This window comes from Melospiza melodia, chromosome 19 (assembly GCF_035770615.1).
Source record: "Melospiza melodia melodia isolate bMelMel2 chromosome 19, bMelMel2.pri, whole genome shotgun sequence".
In the NCBI taxonomy this organism is placed as follows: Eukaryota; Metazoa; Chordata; class Aves; order Passeriformes; family Passerellidae; genus Melospiza; species Melospiza melodia.
The window spans coordinates 6,896,541-6,910,976 of record NC_086212.1 but is presented as its reverse complement, the minus strand read 5'-3'; the positions used below and the strand labels follow the sequence as shown (position 1 = coordinate 6,910,976).

The 14,436-nt window shown below is 53.9% G+C and overlaps 2 protein-coding genes across 2 annotated transcripts in view; one reads left to right on the top strand and one right to left on the bottom strand.

Moving 5' to 3' along the window:
- MATN4 (matrilin 4) overlaps window positions 1–561 on the bottom strand; it is a 17,368-nt gene extending 16,807 nt beyond the window's left edge. Inside the window, exon 1 of the mRNA XM_063171983.1 lies at window positions 507–561. The gene's annotated coding sequence lies outside the window, so the exon portion shown is untranslated. The remainder of the gene's footprint in view (window positions 1–506) is intronic.
- Window positions 322–14,436, top strand: RBPJL (recombination signal binding protein for immunoglobulin kappa J region like). Its single transcript, XM_063172723.1, has 12 exons — window positions 322–439; window positions 549–624; window positions 6,766–6,891; window positions 8,725–8,795; window positions 9,023–9,138; window positions 10,011–10,185; window positions 10,943–11,080; window positions 11,544–11,653; window positions 12,548–12,688; window positions 13,332–13,487; window positions 13,675–13,778; window positions 14,163–14,436. The coding sequence occupies exons 1-12, from the start codon at window positions 322–324 to the stop codon at window positions 14,434–14,436; spliced, it is 1,605 nt and encodes a 534-aa protein (XP_063028793.1).

The following is a 14,436-nucleotide window of genomic DNA, read 5'->3' as shown; positions in this document are numbered from 1 at the left end:
AGGAAAAACCCTTTGGGGCGAAGGATGCGCTCTTCCCCTCCTCCCGGCTTTGCTTTCTGCTCCTGGCGCCCAGGATCGCCGCTCCCCTTCCTGCCAGCCCCGCTCCGAGGAAAAGCCCCCTCGGAGGGTGCCAATGTCCGCTCGGCACGGCGCACAGCCCCGCTGGACCGGGCTGGGACCGGCACCGGGACCGGGATCGGAATCGGGACAGAAATCGGGATCGGGATAGGGATCGGGACGGGGACTGGGATCAGGATCTGCATGAGGATCGAGACCGGGACCGGGACAGGGACACGGATCGGGACAGGGACCGGGACCGGGATGGGGATCGAGATGGGAATGGGGATCGGTTCCGGGAGCGGGACACGGATCGAGATCGGGATGGGGACCGGGACCCGGACCGGGACCGGGATGGGGATCGAGATGGGAATGGGGATCGGTTCCGGGAGCGGGACACGGATCGAGATCGGGATGGGGACCGGGACCCGGACCGGGACCGGACTCACCCGCGCCCTCCTGACCCTGCTCGTGTGCTGTGCTCCCCGCAGGAGCGGCGGTGCCCGCGGAGCCGCCGCCTCAGCCGTGCCGGGCTCGGAGCCGCTCCCCGCCGCGCTGCTGGCTCAGGTACGCGCTGCGGGCGGTGCGGCAGCGCCGGGGCCCGCCGGCTTTAACGGGGCGGGGGAGCGGGCGGGGGGGCGGCATTGGGGCGGGCACGGCCCGGCCCCGGGGCTGCGCCGGGAGCGGGGGGGAACGGGGGGAACCGGGGGGAACCGGGGGGATCCGGGGGGAACCGGGGGGAACCGGGGGGAACCGGGGCTCCCCGTGCCCCCGCCCCGCCGAGCGCGGCCCCGCGGGAGCTGCGCGCAGGTGGAGCCGGCACCGGAGGGCGCCGGGACGGGACGGCCGGGGCTCACCGGCGGGGAGGGCCCCGCTGCTTTTAGCGGTTTAGCTTCATTTTTTCTTTATTTTTCTCTGTTTTTACTTTTTTATCCCTTTATTTCACTTTCTTAATTTTTTAAAATTTTTTCTTTATTTTCTCTATTTTATTTATTTATTTATTGTTTTCTCTAATTTATTTATTGTTCTTTTTTATCTTGCTTTATTTTTCTTTATTTTATCTATTTCTTCTCCTTTCGCTTTTTTCTTTTTATATATATTTTTATTATTTTCTCCTTTTCTCCCTGGTTTTTTGGGTTTTTTTTACCCTTTTGTCGTCTCTTCCCCTACTGGGGTAATGCATGTGGTAGCCCCATAAACTCAAAAGTTCATGGGAAAAGGAGAGTCTAAGCTTAATACCCATTTGACCTGCAGTGTCCTTGGAGTTTAGGAGCATCAGCAGGTAGTGGTGCAGTGTGGGGAGGTGGGTTTGAGCCAGGAGACTGCAGAGCAGAGCTTGGATGGCTGTAGAGCCTCAGGTTAATTTTCCATCAAGAAGGTCAACTGATGTGCATTGGAGATCTTCAGCAGAGGCTTCTTGAAAACTCTGGAATAGATCTTCCCAGTTCCCCACCTCTCCCACCTCTTCCCAGTTCTCCCACCTCTCCTAGATCAGTCTGGTGGTGGCAGGAACCACCTTTAGTGCTTTTCAGGACTGTGTTGTGGTGCTTTAACAGCATTTCCCTTCCTCTTTGCACACGAGGAACAGAGAAAGGGGACTCCAGTAAATCACCTCCACTGTCTGAATTTTCTAGCAGATGTACCAGTGCTGTTTTATCAAACTTGGGCATTTTGGGGGTGTTGGTGCTGCTGGGGTGCCCAGCCCAGCTGGCCCCTGCTCCCTGCAGAGCTCACTGCCACAGGCTTTTCCTGCTCTCAGCCGCTGCTTGCCCTTGGTGTGGTCAATAAATCCCCCAGGCCTAGAAAAGGCTGAATTTCACTTGTGTGTGCAGTGAGGAAAATACAGGATTTATAAATACCCATGCATATACAAGGGCTGTGGGTTGGGTTGGTCTGGATTAAAGGAGGTATTGAAAAATGAGGGAAGCCAGAAACTGCAGGCTTCTCATTTCTGTGATTTCTAATGGCTTTTCCTTTTGCATAAACATTGCCTTGACTCCATACCCAAGAGCACTGCAGGCGTTTTCTCCCCTGATCTGCACAAAATATAACCCAGACCTCTAAAATGGATATTTTTTATTAGGATGTTTGGTTTCCCCAAACTGAGGGAAGAACAGTTGCCCTCTGTGGCAGCAAATCCCCACCAAGCTTCAGGGCAGCTGTGTCCTGAGCAAGGCAACCACAGCTCCTTTTTTGGGGGGGAGAAAAGCAGAAAATTATGTCTCTGCACTTCAATTCAGAGTGCTAACTGCACTTGGGGACACTGTTACTGTGAGTAACAGTTCTTGTCTAAAGAGGTGATTTGAAGACCCGGTTTTTAAACAATAGCTGCTGGGATTGCATTTTGGTCTCCAGAGTTGTGTACTTTCATTCCCAGGGGACCAAATACATCAGATCCCTTCCTGAGCTGGTGGAGCTCACTGAACTGAGCTGGTGGAGCTCACTGAACTGAAAAGCAGCAGGGCAGAGGGCAGTTTGCTTCTCCCAGTGCCTGTAAAGCGCTTTTTCCTTCTGCTGCGGTTGCCCCAGGATGTGGGCATCACACAGAGGTGATGTGTGGAGCAGGGCATGTCCCACACAGGGAGCAGCATTCCCCAGCTGCAGGCAGCACAAAGCACTGAGTGATGCCCCTGAGCACTTGATGCAGGGAGGGAGAGGGATAATTTTCAGCTGTGGTGTTAAACATCACCTCTCCTAAAATCAGCCACGGGGCTGTGGGGTCCAGCCCTCCCAAAGCCTCCCGGCGCCTCGGTGTGCCCACATGAAACAGCCCCGTGCGAGGTGGTCCAGCTGTGTGTCTCCTGTGGAAAGCACACAGAGCACTCCTCCTTTTCTGCCTCATTTCCCATGGGAGAGGGCACAGGAACCCAGACAGGGTTTACAAATCCCCCGGGGTACCCTGGGTGTCCCCCAGCTCAAGCAGCAGGGCAGAGCCACCCTGGAGATGCACCACAAATGCTCTCACACCCTCTCCTGAGGCACAGCCTGACCTAAAGCAAGGGAAAAGCCTTGGTGAGTGGTGCCAGGCTGAGCAGGGAAGGGGAAAGGCTTACAGAAATCAGTGTAGGAGAAAGGTGGTGGATCCCCCCTTGCTCCCCCTCCTTTTTCTACATAATGCCCAACTGTGTGGAGAGCAGCAGAGCCCCAGCCAAGACCTCAGGCTCTGAAAAGGCAGCTTTTAGTGAGAGCTGTGAGAGCCCAGCCCGTGTGGGGCTGCTAACATGACACTGAACTAACACTGCACTACAGCCTAAGCATTTTAATAATTTAATATAATAAATGTCAGAAGGAGTGAATAATTCTCTGTAACCCTGAGGAGGCTGGAGGTGCCAGAAGGAGCCAAGTGGGCATACTGAGCTGCTTTAGCAAGAGCCCTTTGACTCTCTGAAGAGAAATTTATAGCAGATGATGGATGCTGGGTGGTCGCCTCTGTGGGCAGAATGGCAAACACTGCTCAGGAGTGCGTCACTCACACAATTTAGCCCCAAAATTTGGAAGGCAAGAGCTGCAGAAAATGGACAAAGAAAAGAAAGCCAAGTTTCTAGGTAGCTGTTCCTCCAGCTGGACATCAAATCTGAAGAGTTCCCATCTGTTTACCTGCCTTTGGCATGCACATTCCCCCTTCAAGCAGTGAGTAGCACGAGGATAATTGTTCCAGAAGGTTCTTTAATCATCTCCAGGCAGTGACCCACGTGCCTCTGGAATTCTGCAGGGATGGCAGGGAGCAGTGATACCTGCACAAGCCTGGCCCTGCCCTGAGCCAGGGCTGTGGGAGGCTCTGCAGAGCAGGCATTGCTGCTGCCCACGCTGCCAGCACACGTCTCAATCCACAGCTTTTGGCAATTCACTCCTGAACACTCCCTGGTCTCTGTGCCAGGCTGTTCCACACTTTGCCAAGGGGTTAATAGCAGAGGAGCCCCACAGGGAGACATCAAGCTGCGTGGATGGGCAGTGGTGACTGCATTGGTGACACTAACAGGGATGGAGCATGTGGCTCTGCAGCTGAGACACAAGCACCCAGAGCTGTGTTCCTAATTTTACACAGCACACTGAACCATGAGACTCACCAGGAAAAAATTCACACACCCAGCCTGGTTCTTCCCTGCTGTGTGCCTGTTGTCTCTGACAAACTGAGGGTGAAATGCTACTGAACAGAGCCAGCCAGGTTCAGTACTCATTTAACACTCTGTTAGTTAATTTAACACTGCATTAGTGTAAGAGGGTATCCAGGGTCAGGCCAATTTCCTTGATACATTTCCATATTTATCCCAATCATAATAAGTTGTTCTGAGAAAAAAAAAAAAAAGAAAAAAGAAAACAACAACTAAACCAACCAACCGGAAAAAAAAAAAAAAAAAAAAAAAAAAGAAGAAAGACCCAAAACCAAACTCAGAGTTTTGCTGAGAGATTCCCAAATAGTGCTTTTATATGAAGGAAAGGAAAAATAGCAAAGGCAGATCAAAGCTGAAATCACACCATTGCTTGGCAGCAGAGGAGTGAAACAGCTGCAGATTGCCACTATGGAAAAAGATTAAATGACTTTCTTATGGGATCTCTTTGGCTGCACAAAGATATAAACTATTCATTGGCTAGGAAGAGGAGTGAAACTCCAGCAAGCCTAAGTGACCCACCCTAAGTGAGCCACTGGTGGGATGCTGGTAAATATAAAGCTCTGTTTCAGTGTGCTGCAGTGCTGGAGCAGGAGTCTCCCAGCACCTGGATGGAGGGAACAGGTACAGCCTTGGCAAAGGAGCTGCTTGTCACAAAATGAAAGCCTCGTCCTTCATTGGCAGATAAACAGCTTTTAAAAATGCCCCAGTTGATCCCAAAGTTCAAATCCTTCAGCAGAGCTCTGGCATTTTTTGATTGGAGGGGAAGAAAAGGAGAAAAATCATTATCTGGGGTCCCATGAGTGCTGTGGGCTGAGCCCAGAGCCCTGAGCTGGCAGCAGCTCTGGGGCTGCCACAGGAGCAGAGCCTGGTGGCAGCCTGTGCTCTGCACTCAGCAATGGCCATAAAACATTCATTTTCCAGGCACAGAGCAGAGTTAATGCCGTGGGTGACACTGACACTGGCCCTGGCTGTAAATCTGATTCTGGCAGGGCTCTGGTGATTTATATTTACTAGCTAACACATCTAGGATAAGGAGCTGGGAACAAGGAGGGCAGGAGATTAGGAGATTATATTGCCCCTCTGGTAACCTAACAGAGCACATCTGTGCAGTGCAAAGTGTCAGGTCCCCGTGGCACTGCTCAGAGAAGACACTGGGCATGGATTTGTTTATATGGGACATGTGGTTTTCTTCCTCAACAACAGCAGAGCATCAGCTCCATCCAAAGGTGGGAAAGCTGGAACTGAAATGTGTTGAAAGTGAATTGCAACATGGTGCTAAAAGCTGTAAGGGGCAAAGCCTTTTTAAAGCACTGCACTGTGGAGAATAGAGCTGGCAGGCAAACCCTGCTAGCAGGATGCTTGGGGTGACTGTGTGCAGCTTCTCCCCCTGGAGCCTGCTCTGCCCTCTGAGCCCAGAGGAACTCAGCACAAGGAGCCTGCCTTGGGGTGATGGCAGGACCAGACTTACCTCTCCTCACACATCTGATCATTTATGCTCTCAACTTTCTCCCCTTCTAGCCCACTTAAGAGAGAGACTTGTGTTTAAAGGGAATGCTCCCCTGCACATCTCTTGCAAGCTCCTCCTTGGGTGGCCATGGCTGATGCCCCTAGTGTCACCCCTTTTCCCCAATGGTGCCCTCAGCCCCCAGATGCTCTCTCAGAGTTACTCTGCCCTGTGTTTTCCACTGTGGCTGGAGCTTCACAGCCTCCTCTGGGCACTGCTTTGCCTCTGATAGGAGAGTCATTGACCAGGCTGGGTCCCCTCAGCAGGAGCTGTGTGTTCCCAGTGACCACATTGACAGATGTGCCAAGGAGGGACCCCTAGACAGGCATCTCCTCTGGTTTCATCTTATCCAGCCAAATATCCCAAACTCAGGGAATGCTCCTGTCCCAGACTCAGGGGGTTTAGGGGCTTTCAGCAGGGCAGCAGCTGTGCTGTTCAGTGAGTGGTGCACCACAGAAGCCTCCACAGCTGCCATCCCAGAGCTCTCCCCCCCTTGCACAGGAGTCCCAGGTGGCAGAGCAGGGCATCTCAGACCCACCTCCTCTCTCTCCAGCTGGTTAACACCCAACCTACCGAGTTAGCAGAGTTAAATGCCAGGTGTATGGAAACTCCTTCTAGTTAATAGAGCAGAAACAATCAGCAGAACCACCTACTCCTTAGGTCTCAGAGAAAAACGCAGCTGTTTTCACCCAACATCCCTTGCAGAAGCCAGTGAGTGGCTCAATCTTGCAATGCAGCTCCCAGCTGCACTCACAGCTCAGCAGCATCACTGCCCAGCTCACCCAAAAGCCATACAGCAACAAGCACAGCAGGCTGAAAAACAAATTAATAATCGGTTAGGGTTGCATGGGGGGCTGGAAGTCTTAGAAATGCTCTCTGTGTGTTTGGTGGCAAACTGGTGAAGCAGTTACTCCATCATCCAAACTTTCTGGTTTTCAATGCCAGCCCCATTCTGCAGTTCCTTCTGAAGCCTTTCCACCTTCCCCACCCCATCAGGCTGGGCATGGAGGGAGCTCCTTGCTGCCTGCAGGGCTGGGCAGGAGCTGCTCTGGTGCCCCCATTTTCCCCACACAGGGAAATTGTGTCTTGCAGACCCAAGCCGTGCCAAGGCAGCCTGCTCCAGGACAGCGTGAGGAGGTACCTGCAGCTGCCAGCAGACCAGACAGTGCTCATCCTGCATGCCAAGGTGGCTCAGAAGTCCTATGGCAACGAGAAAAGGTGGGAGATTGTCAGGGCCAGGCAATAAGTTACATAATCTCCATCTATCACACAAGGCTGATTGTTATTTATTAACAAACCCATGCTTTTATATCCTAGTGCACTACAGGTTGACCTAACTGGTCCTCCAATCAAAACACCATCACCACGGGCTAATTAAAAAACACCCTTTGGTGAACAATTCTCCATAATTTGTTATGGAGATAACTCATTCCACATGTTCACAATGCCAGGTGCAGCAAGTGAAGATAAGAATTGTTTCTCATTCTTTTCTCTGATCCTCTCACAGCCTTTCCCAGAATGAAGCTGTAAACTTGTGTGTTCCTCTCTGTGGCCAGAGAGCTGCTGCTACAGGAGACAGTCCCAGCTGCCCTGATAGCCACTTCTAAACCCAGCTACTTAAAGCTTCATTCCGGCCTTGCTGGATTTCACTGATCTAAGCTGGTGAAATTTAACCCCCCTATTCACTCATCTTTTCATCCAAAGCCATCATTTATTCTCCATTAATTTAATTACACAAGAAAGAATTAGCTCCAACCTGTATCCATCCCAGTTAGACATTCCCAGTGGATAGGTTCTTTCCATGCAGCAGTAAAGAAAGACAAAGTAAAAGGAATCAAGATTCTGTTCAAATCTCAGCCCCCAAGAAGGAAAGGCTGATGTTTTAACTGCCCTCTAACTCTTGCATTAAAATCAGCATGGCCACAGCAGGGACTGGGCTGTTTCCATCCATGCCAGTGGTCTCCAAAGCTGCTATTTTTGAAAATCCTCCCCACACTGAACACCTTGAGGTTCTGGCTTGAATCTCCAAAATTGCCACTCGCTGGCAGTGACGTCAGACTGCAGCACTGCAATGTAATTAATCCTCCATTAATCCTTGGGATATAAATACTGCTCCGTTATTACCCAGCATGGAGCAGCTGGGAGGGAACCAGCTCAGCCTCCAAGGTGCAACCACCCAGACCCCAGGAGACAGCTCTGGGATGGGCTGGCTGTGCCTACAAAGCTCTCACCACATCCACTCTCCTGCCAGGGGCTGCTGGTCCACAGGTAAAAAAGTTATTTCAGGACTGACTCTTCCAGCCAGGAGGGAGCCCTCTCATCACAGCCTCTGCTCCTGACCCTGTGCAAGGGGTGAAAATCACATGCCAGGTCTGAAAAGGGAGAGAAAAACCTGCACAGAGCTCCCAGGTTTGAGTTTGAAGGTGCTGCTGCCATTTTCCTTAATAATGAGAGTCAGGGGCCTGCGCTGTGGATGAGTTGTTGAAATAAACTTGGACCTCCAGGGCTCCAAGATATCCAACCCCCTGCACTGGTGTTTTCTCTGCTAGTGCTTTACTCAGTGTCCATAGAGGATGAATTTACACCATTCACACAAGTGCAAAGACAGTGGAAACCCAAATAAAACACAGGAAAATGGGCTTGCAAACTCCTGGCTATGGGTTTATTTGCACTGGGCTGCAGAAGTGATTGTGAATGCAAACTCTGTTCCCAGCCTGCTGAAACTCCCACATGGCAGGCAGGCAGGCAGGGGCTGATGGCTCCCTGTCTCTGGGGGAGCTGGGGGTGCCAGGCTCCCTGTCCTCCCATGCCAGGGCCATCTGTCACTGCTGGGATTGTGGCCACAGTGGCAGCACCAGATGTGGCAGCTGCTGAGGCTGGAACCAGGCACAGGTCAGAGGGTCCCCAGCCCCTGGCTGAGCTCCCTGTGCCTCCCAGGTGCAGGAGTGTCCCCAGTGAAGGTCTCTGCTCTCAGCACAGCCATGCAGCCTCTCCTGAGCACCTTCTCAGGGTGCTGGAGGGCAGTGAGAAAATGCCCTCTTGTCTCTGCAGGTTTTTCTGCCCCCCACCTTGTGTTTACCTGAGCGGGCCGGGATGGAAGCTAAAGCAGGAGCAGATAAAAGGTGAGCAAAGCCCTGGACCTCTCCTCCCTCTCTTCCCCCACCATGCCTCTGCAAAGGGGACAGTGAGTCTGTTTATGTTGGTTTTGGCCCTCCAAACTCCTTTCTTGCTCAAGCCTGAGCCCCCCAAAATCCAGACCCAGGGAGAGCTGGGGCTTGGTGATGCTGTGCTCCTGGAGAAGCTGAGCCTGTGCAGGGGGATGGAAGGTGCTGCTCCTTGTCTGTTCCAGCCAGGGACCTGGGAGAGGCTGGATTTCGGGTGTGTGGGTACATGGGGCTGGACAGCATGGGCAGCAGCCTGATGGAGACGCAGAAGCTGAGCTTTGAGGAGCAGCCAGATGCAAAGGTAAAGCCTGTGACTCCCTGGGGCTGTGGGGATCCCCCTCATGCAGGGGCTGGGCTGTCACCAGCAGCACCCCACACCCTGGGATGTCACACCCTCCCCATCCTCAGGATGTCACAGCTCTTTCTTCCTAGCCATAACTCCCCACTCCCACTCCCCACACCATTCACACAAGTGCAAAGACTGTGAAAACCCAATAAGACACAGGAAAGACTGCTTGTGCAGGTGCAGCAATCCAGGCAGCCCAAAGATCCCTGTCTTTCTCTGGAACCATATTTTCAGGTCAACAGGACTGTAGCTGTCAAAATCTGCACAGCTCCCTCAGCCCTGGTTCCTTCTCCTGCTTGTCACAAAATGAAAGCCTGGTCCTTCATTTGCAGATAAACAGCTTTTAAAAATGCCCCAGTTGATCCCAAAGTTCAAATCCTTCAGCAGAGCTCTGGCATCTTTTGATTGGAGGGGGAAAAAAGGAGAAAAAGCATTATCTGGGGTCCCTGAAGAGCACGGGGTCTGAGGCAGGCCAGGAGCTCACAGAAAGAGCCTTTGTCCACAGTGCTTGCCTTGCTGCTAAAGCACAGCATATCGGCCAGGCTGAGGGAAACCATAAACCCAGGGTGATTTCTCATGTTATGTGGGATAAATCACACATGAACATTCATTTCCATAAGGAATACTCTGCCCCCAGTGTAAATAAAGCCTCTGCTGATCCCCAGCTCTTCATTCCACCTGTAATAACATCTCTGGTCGTTTCTCCCTTTAAATGAACCCGGGGCTCATTGAAGGGAGCTATTATGTCCTTGTGGGGTGGTGAGGAGGGTGAGGAGGGCTGGTGGGGCTGGCTGGAGCTGCTGGCAGCCCCTGTGTGCCCCTGGCAGGGGTTCAGCTGTGCCAAGGCCCTGTACATCTCGGACACGGACAAGCGCAAGCATTTCCGCCTGGTCCTGAAGCTCTTCTTCAGCAACGGGCAGGAGATCGGCACCTTCCACAGCAAACTCATCAAGGTCATCTCCAAACCCTCGCAGAAGAAGCAGTCCCTGAAGAACACAGACCGTGAGTGGCTCTCTGGGGAGGATGGTGGGTGCCAGCCCAGCGTGGGATGCTCTCTGCTCACAGCTTGGCTCTGGAGGGACCCAGGCTGGACCCAAATGTTGCAGTGCTGTGAGGGTCCCAATGAGGAGAGAGAATGCTGCAGCTGACTCCATGGATATCAGAAGGCTAATTAATTATTTTATTATACTATATTGTTCTATACATCTAAAACTGAACCTGCCAAGCACTCAACACTGCTCACACTGCACTGAATCTCGTGACTGTCACCTGACAGTCCTCACACACACACACACACTTGGCCCTGACAGGCCAAGGAAACAAAACACCATCACTTTGGGTAAACAATCTCCATATTGCATTCTACTTTTGCATAAACGCAGGCACAGCAAATGGTAAGAATTGTGTTTTCTTTCTCTGAGGTTCAGGGAATGTGAATCCCAGAAATATTATTGGGAAGAATTGTGCCTTGCTTTTCTCTGTGAAGGGAAACGTGGCTACATCCACAGCCCATGGGAACTCCCAAAAGAGGATGTAGAACTCCCAAAAGAGGATTTATCTGGCACAGTGATGTCTCATTTCCAAGTGGTTCACCCAGCACGGGGTGTAATGCCGTGATGCCAACGTGGTCCCCACACCATGGGCCTCACCCCACTCACAAACAGGGGAGAGTTTTGGCTTCTGGATACCCAGGAACCAGGGCTTGACAGAGCCATCATTCAGTCCTGGCAAGCACTAACCTGGGCACCTCTGCCCTCAGTGTGCATCTCCTCAGGCTCCAAAGTGTCCCTCTTCAACCGCCTGCGCTCGCAGACCGTCAGCACCCGGTACCTGTCCGTGGAGGGAGGAGCCTTCATCGCCAGCGCCCGGCAGTGGGCAGCCTTCACCCTCCACCTGGGTAAGGACCCTCGGGGACAATGATGCCACCATGCCTCCAGCCCTGGCCCTCCGGTCCTGCAAAGCCAGTTCCTGGGGGCAGAAAGCATGGGAATTAGCCAGGGGATGCAGGAATCCAGCTCAGTCTCACCTCTGCCCGGCATTCCTGGTGCGTCTCTGGACATTTCCCACTGGCTTTGAGGGCACAGGGGCTGTGACTAGGGCTGTACTGGTCTGGAGGTTTACAAATCCAAGCAAGAAATTGCCTGGAAGAGGCCAGAGCCCAACAATATTCCTGCCTTGCAAGGAATGGGCCAGAGCCCAACTGCTCTCCCGGGCTGGGCTCCCAGGAAATTATGCTCTCTCCAAGCATCATTCCCTATGAGCCCAGGTAAGACAGCAGCAGGAGCAGGGCCAGACCTGTGCCCGGCTGGGTTAACCAGCTCCCCAGGCTGACTCTGCCTCTCCCTCTCCCTCCCGGGCAGCCGACGAGCGCTGCAGCCGCAGCGAGTTCCCCCTGCGGGAAGGGTACATCCGCTACGGCTCCGTGGTCCAGCTGGTCTGCACGGCCACCGGCGTCACCCTGCCACCCCTGGTGAGCCCCTCACACCCTGCCACCCCTGGTGAGCCCCTGGTGAGCCCCTCACACCCTGGTGAGCCCCTGGTGAGCCCCTCACACCCTGGTGAGCCCCTGGTGAGCCCCTCACACGCTGCTGCCCCTGGTAAACTCCTCACTCTGGTGCCCCTGGTGAGCCCCTCACACCCTGCCACCCCTGGTGAGCCCCTCACACCCTGGTGAGCCCCTCACACCTTGGTGAGCCCCTGGTGAGCCCCTCACACCCTGGTGAGCCCCTGGTGAGCCCCTCACACCCTGGTGAGCCCCTGGTAAGCTCCGTGCCTGTGCTGTGCTGGGGATCCACACCAGGGATCCATGCCGGGGATCCATGCTGGGGATCCATGCCAGGATCGATGCTGAGAATCCGTGCTGGGGATCCATGCCAAGATCCACACCAGGGATCCACGCTGAGGATCCATGCTAGGGATCCCCACCAGGAATCCATGCCGGGGATCTGTGCTGGGATCCACACCAGGGATCCATACTGGAGATCTGTGCTAGGATCCACACCATGGATCCACACCAGGGATCCATGCCAGGATCCACACCAGGGATCCATGCTGGGGATCCATGCCAGGATCCACACCATGGATCCACACTAGGGATCCGTGCCAGGATCCACACCAGGGATCCATGCCAGGATCCACACCATGGATCCACACTAGGGATCCGTGCCAGGATCCACACCATGGATCCACACTAGGGATCCGTGCCAGGATCCACACCATGGATCCACACTAGGGATCCGTGCCAGGATCCACACCATGGATCCATGCTGGAGATCCATGCCAGGATCCACACCAGGGATCCATGCTGGAGATCCATGCCAGGATCCACACCATGGATCCATGCCGGCGATGCTGCTGCCCACAGATCATCCGGAAGGTGATGAAGCAGTACGCCATGCTGGACGTGGATGAGCCCATCTCCCAGCTGCACAAGTGTGCCTTCCAGCTGCAGGGCAGTGACCGCATGTACCTGTGCCTCTCCACAGACAAGGTGATCCAGTTCCAGGTATGGCAGTGCAGCAGCAGGGTGCTTGCTGCCGTCTCTCCAAGCTCCTGTGTTGCTTCAGGCTGGGGAGCATGGCACTGGGAGGAGTCTTGCATCCAAACTCAGGGCAGAATCATGGCAAAGCTTGAGTGGGGACGCTGGAACTGAGGTCTTGGAAAGGAATCACAATCCCCATTTCCCCGTGAGCAAAGCAGTCACTTGCTGGAACCAAGATGCTGAGGGTAGAAGCCAGGCATCCCATCCCCATTCCCCACCACCTCCTCTGCAACAGTAATCCTAGCTCAACTATTCATCCCCCTAGCCTTCTCAGCCTCAGAACTAATACTCTTTTACATCGCATTCGAAGGCACCCTCATCCCCACTCTCATCCTCATCACATAATGAGGAAACCAACCAGAACACCTGAACGCTGGCATTTACCTCCTATTTTATACACTCGCCAGTTCACTCTCACTACTAATTGCTATCCTCCACCTGCACAATCAAATTAGTGCACTACAATTCCCAACACTCGAACTCTCACATCCTACATTAAACTCTTCTTTGATTGGGCCTGGCTGCAAGCCTAGCTCTTCTACTAGCCTTCATAGTTAAGGCCCTCCTATACCACCTGACATATTTGGAGCTCTGACACTCTCCACAGGCATCTCCCTGCCCGAAGGAAGCCAACAGGGAGCTGCTGAACGACGGCTCGTGCTGGACCATCATCAGCACGGAGACAGTGGAGTACACCTTCAGCGAGAGCCTGGCGTGCATCCGCGAGCCCGTCAGCCCCGTGCCCCTCATCGCTGCCCTGCAGGTGGGCACAGCCCCGGGCTGCCCCTCCCTGTCACCTGCCTGCCTCGTGCCTCCTCCTCCTGAGCCCTTCTCCCCCTGTGGCACCTCCCATTCTCGAGTGGGAATGAGGTGCAGAGGCAGAACAGCCTGTGGGAGAAGCAGTCTGGCTTCATAACCCACCCAGCCCCGCCACACTCTGCCTGTCACAGCTCACAGGTGGTGGGGACGTGGCCATGCTGGAGGTGCAGGGGGAGTATTTCCATGCACACCTCAAGGTCTGGTTCGGAGATGTGGAAGCAGAGACCATGTACAGGTAAGGTGGATAGGGGAGCTGAAGGCAGGGAACAGCAGCCAGGTGTGGGCTGTGCGGGGCAGGTCTGGGAAGGATGTGGCTGCAGACACTGGGGACAAGGACACTTGCAGGAGCAAGGAAAGGCAGGAATGAGTCTGGTGCCTGCTCTCTGCCCTGGCTGCAGTCTGGGCATAGCCATGGGTGGGGAACAACAGGGATTTCAGGGAACTGCAAACAACCAAGCAGCCCTGGCAGAGAGGAATGCAAGACTGGGAGGAGAGAGGGAGCTGGGTGGAGACTCACACTGAGCTCCAGGATGGAGGAGAAGAGCAGTCACCCACTGCTGGCTGCTCCTGCAGGGGACCTTCCCTGGTTAATGCACGTTTTCCTCTCCTGCCCTGACAGGAGCCCCAAGTCCCTGGTGTGTGTGGTCCCTGATGTCTCTGCCTTCGGCAGCGACTGGAGGTGGCTGCGCTATCCCATCACAGTGCCGCTCCTGCTCATCAGGGACGACGGCCTCATCTACTCCAGCTCCTTCACATTCACCTACACCCCGGAGCAGAGCTGCATCCCAGGGCAGCAGGTCCTCTCTGATGTTCCCCAGGACTCAGACAAATTACTGGACAGCATCCACCAGGAGTTCACCAGGACCAACTTCCACCTCTTCATGCAGACCTAG

Coding starts and splice junctions, on each gene's coding strand:
- RBPJL (XM_063172723.1), top strand. CDS start 322: ATGGGGATCGAGATGGGAATGGGGATCGGTTCCGGGAGCGGGACACGG. Junction 440..548: donor CGAGATGGGAATGGGGATCG/GTTCCGGGAGCG, acceptor TGCTCCCCGCAG/GAGCGGCGGTGCCCGCGGAG. Junction 9,139..10,010: donor AGGAGCAGCCAGATGCAAAG/GTAAAGCCTGTG, acceptor TGCCCCTGGCAG/GGGTTCAGCTGTGCCAAGGC.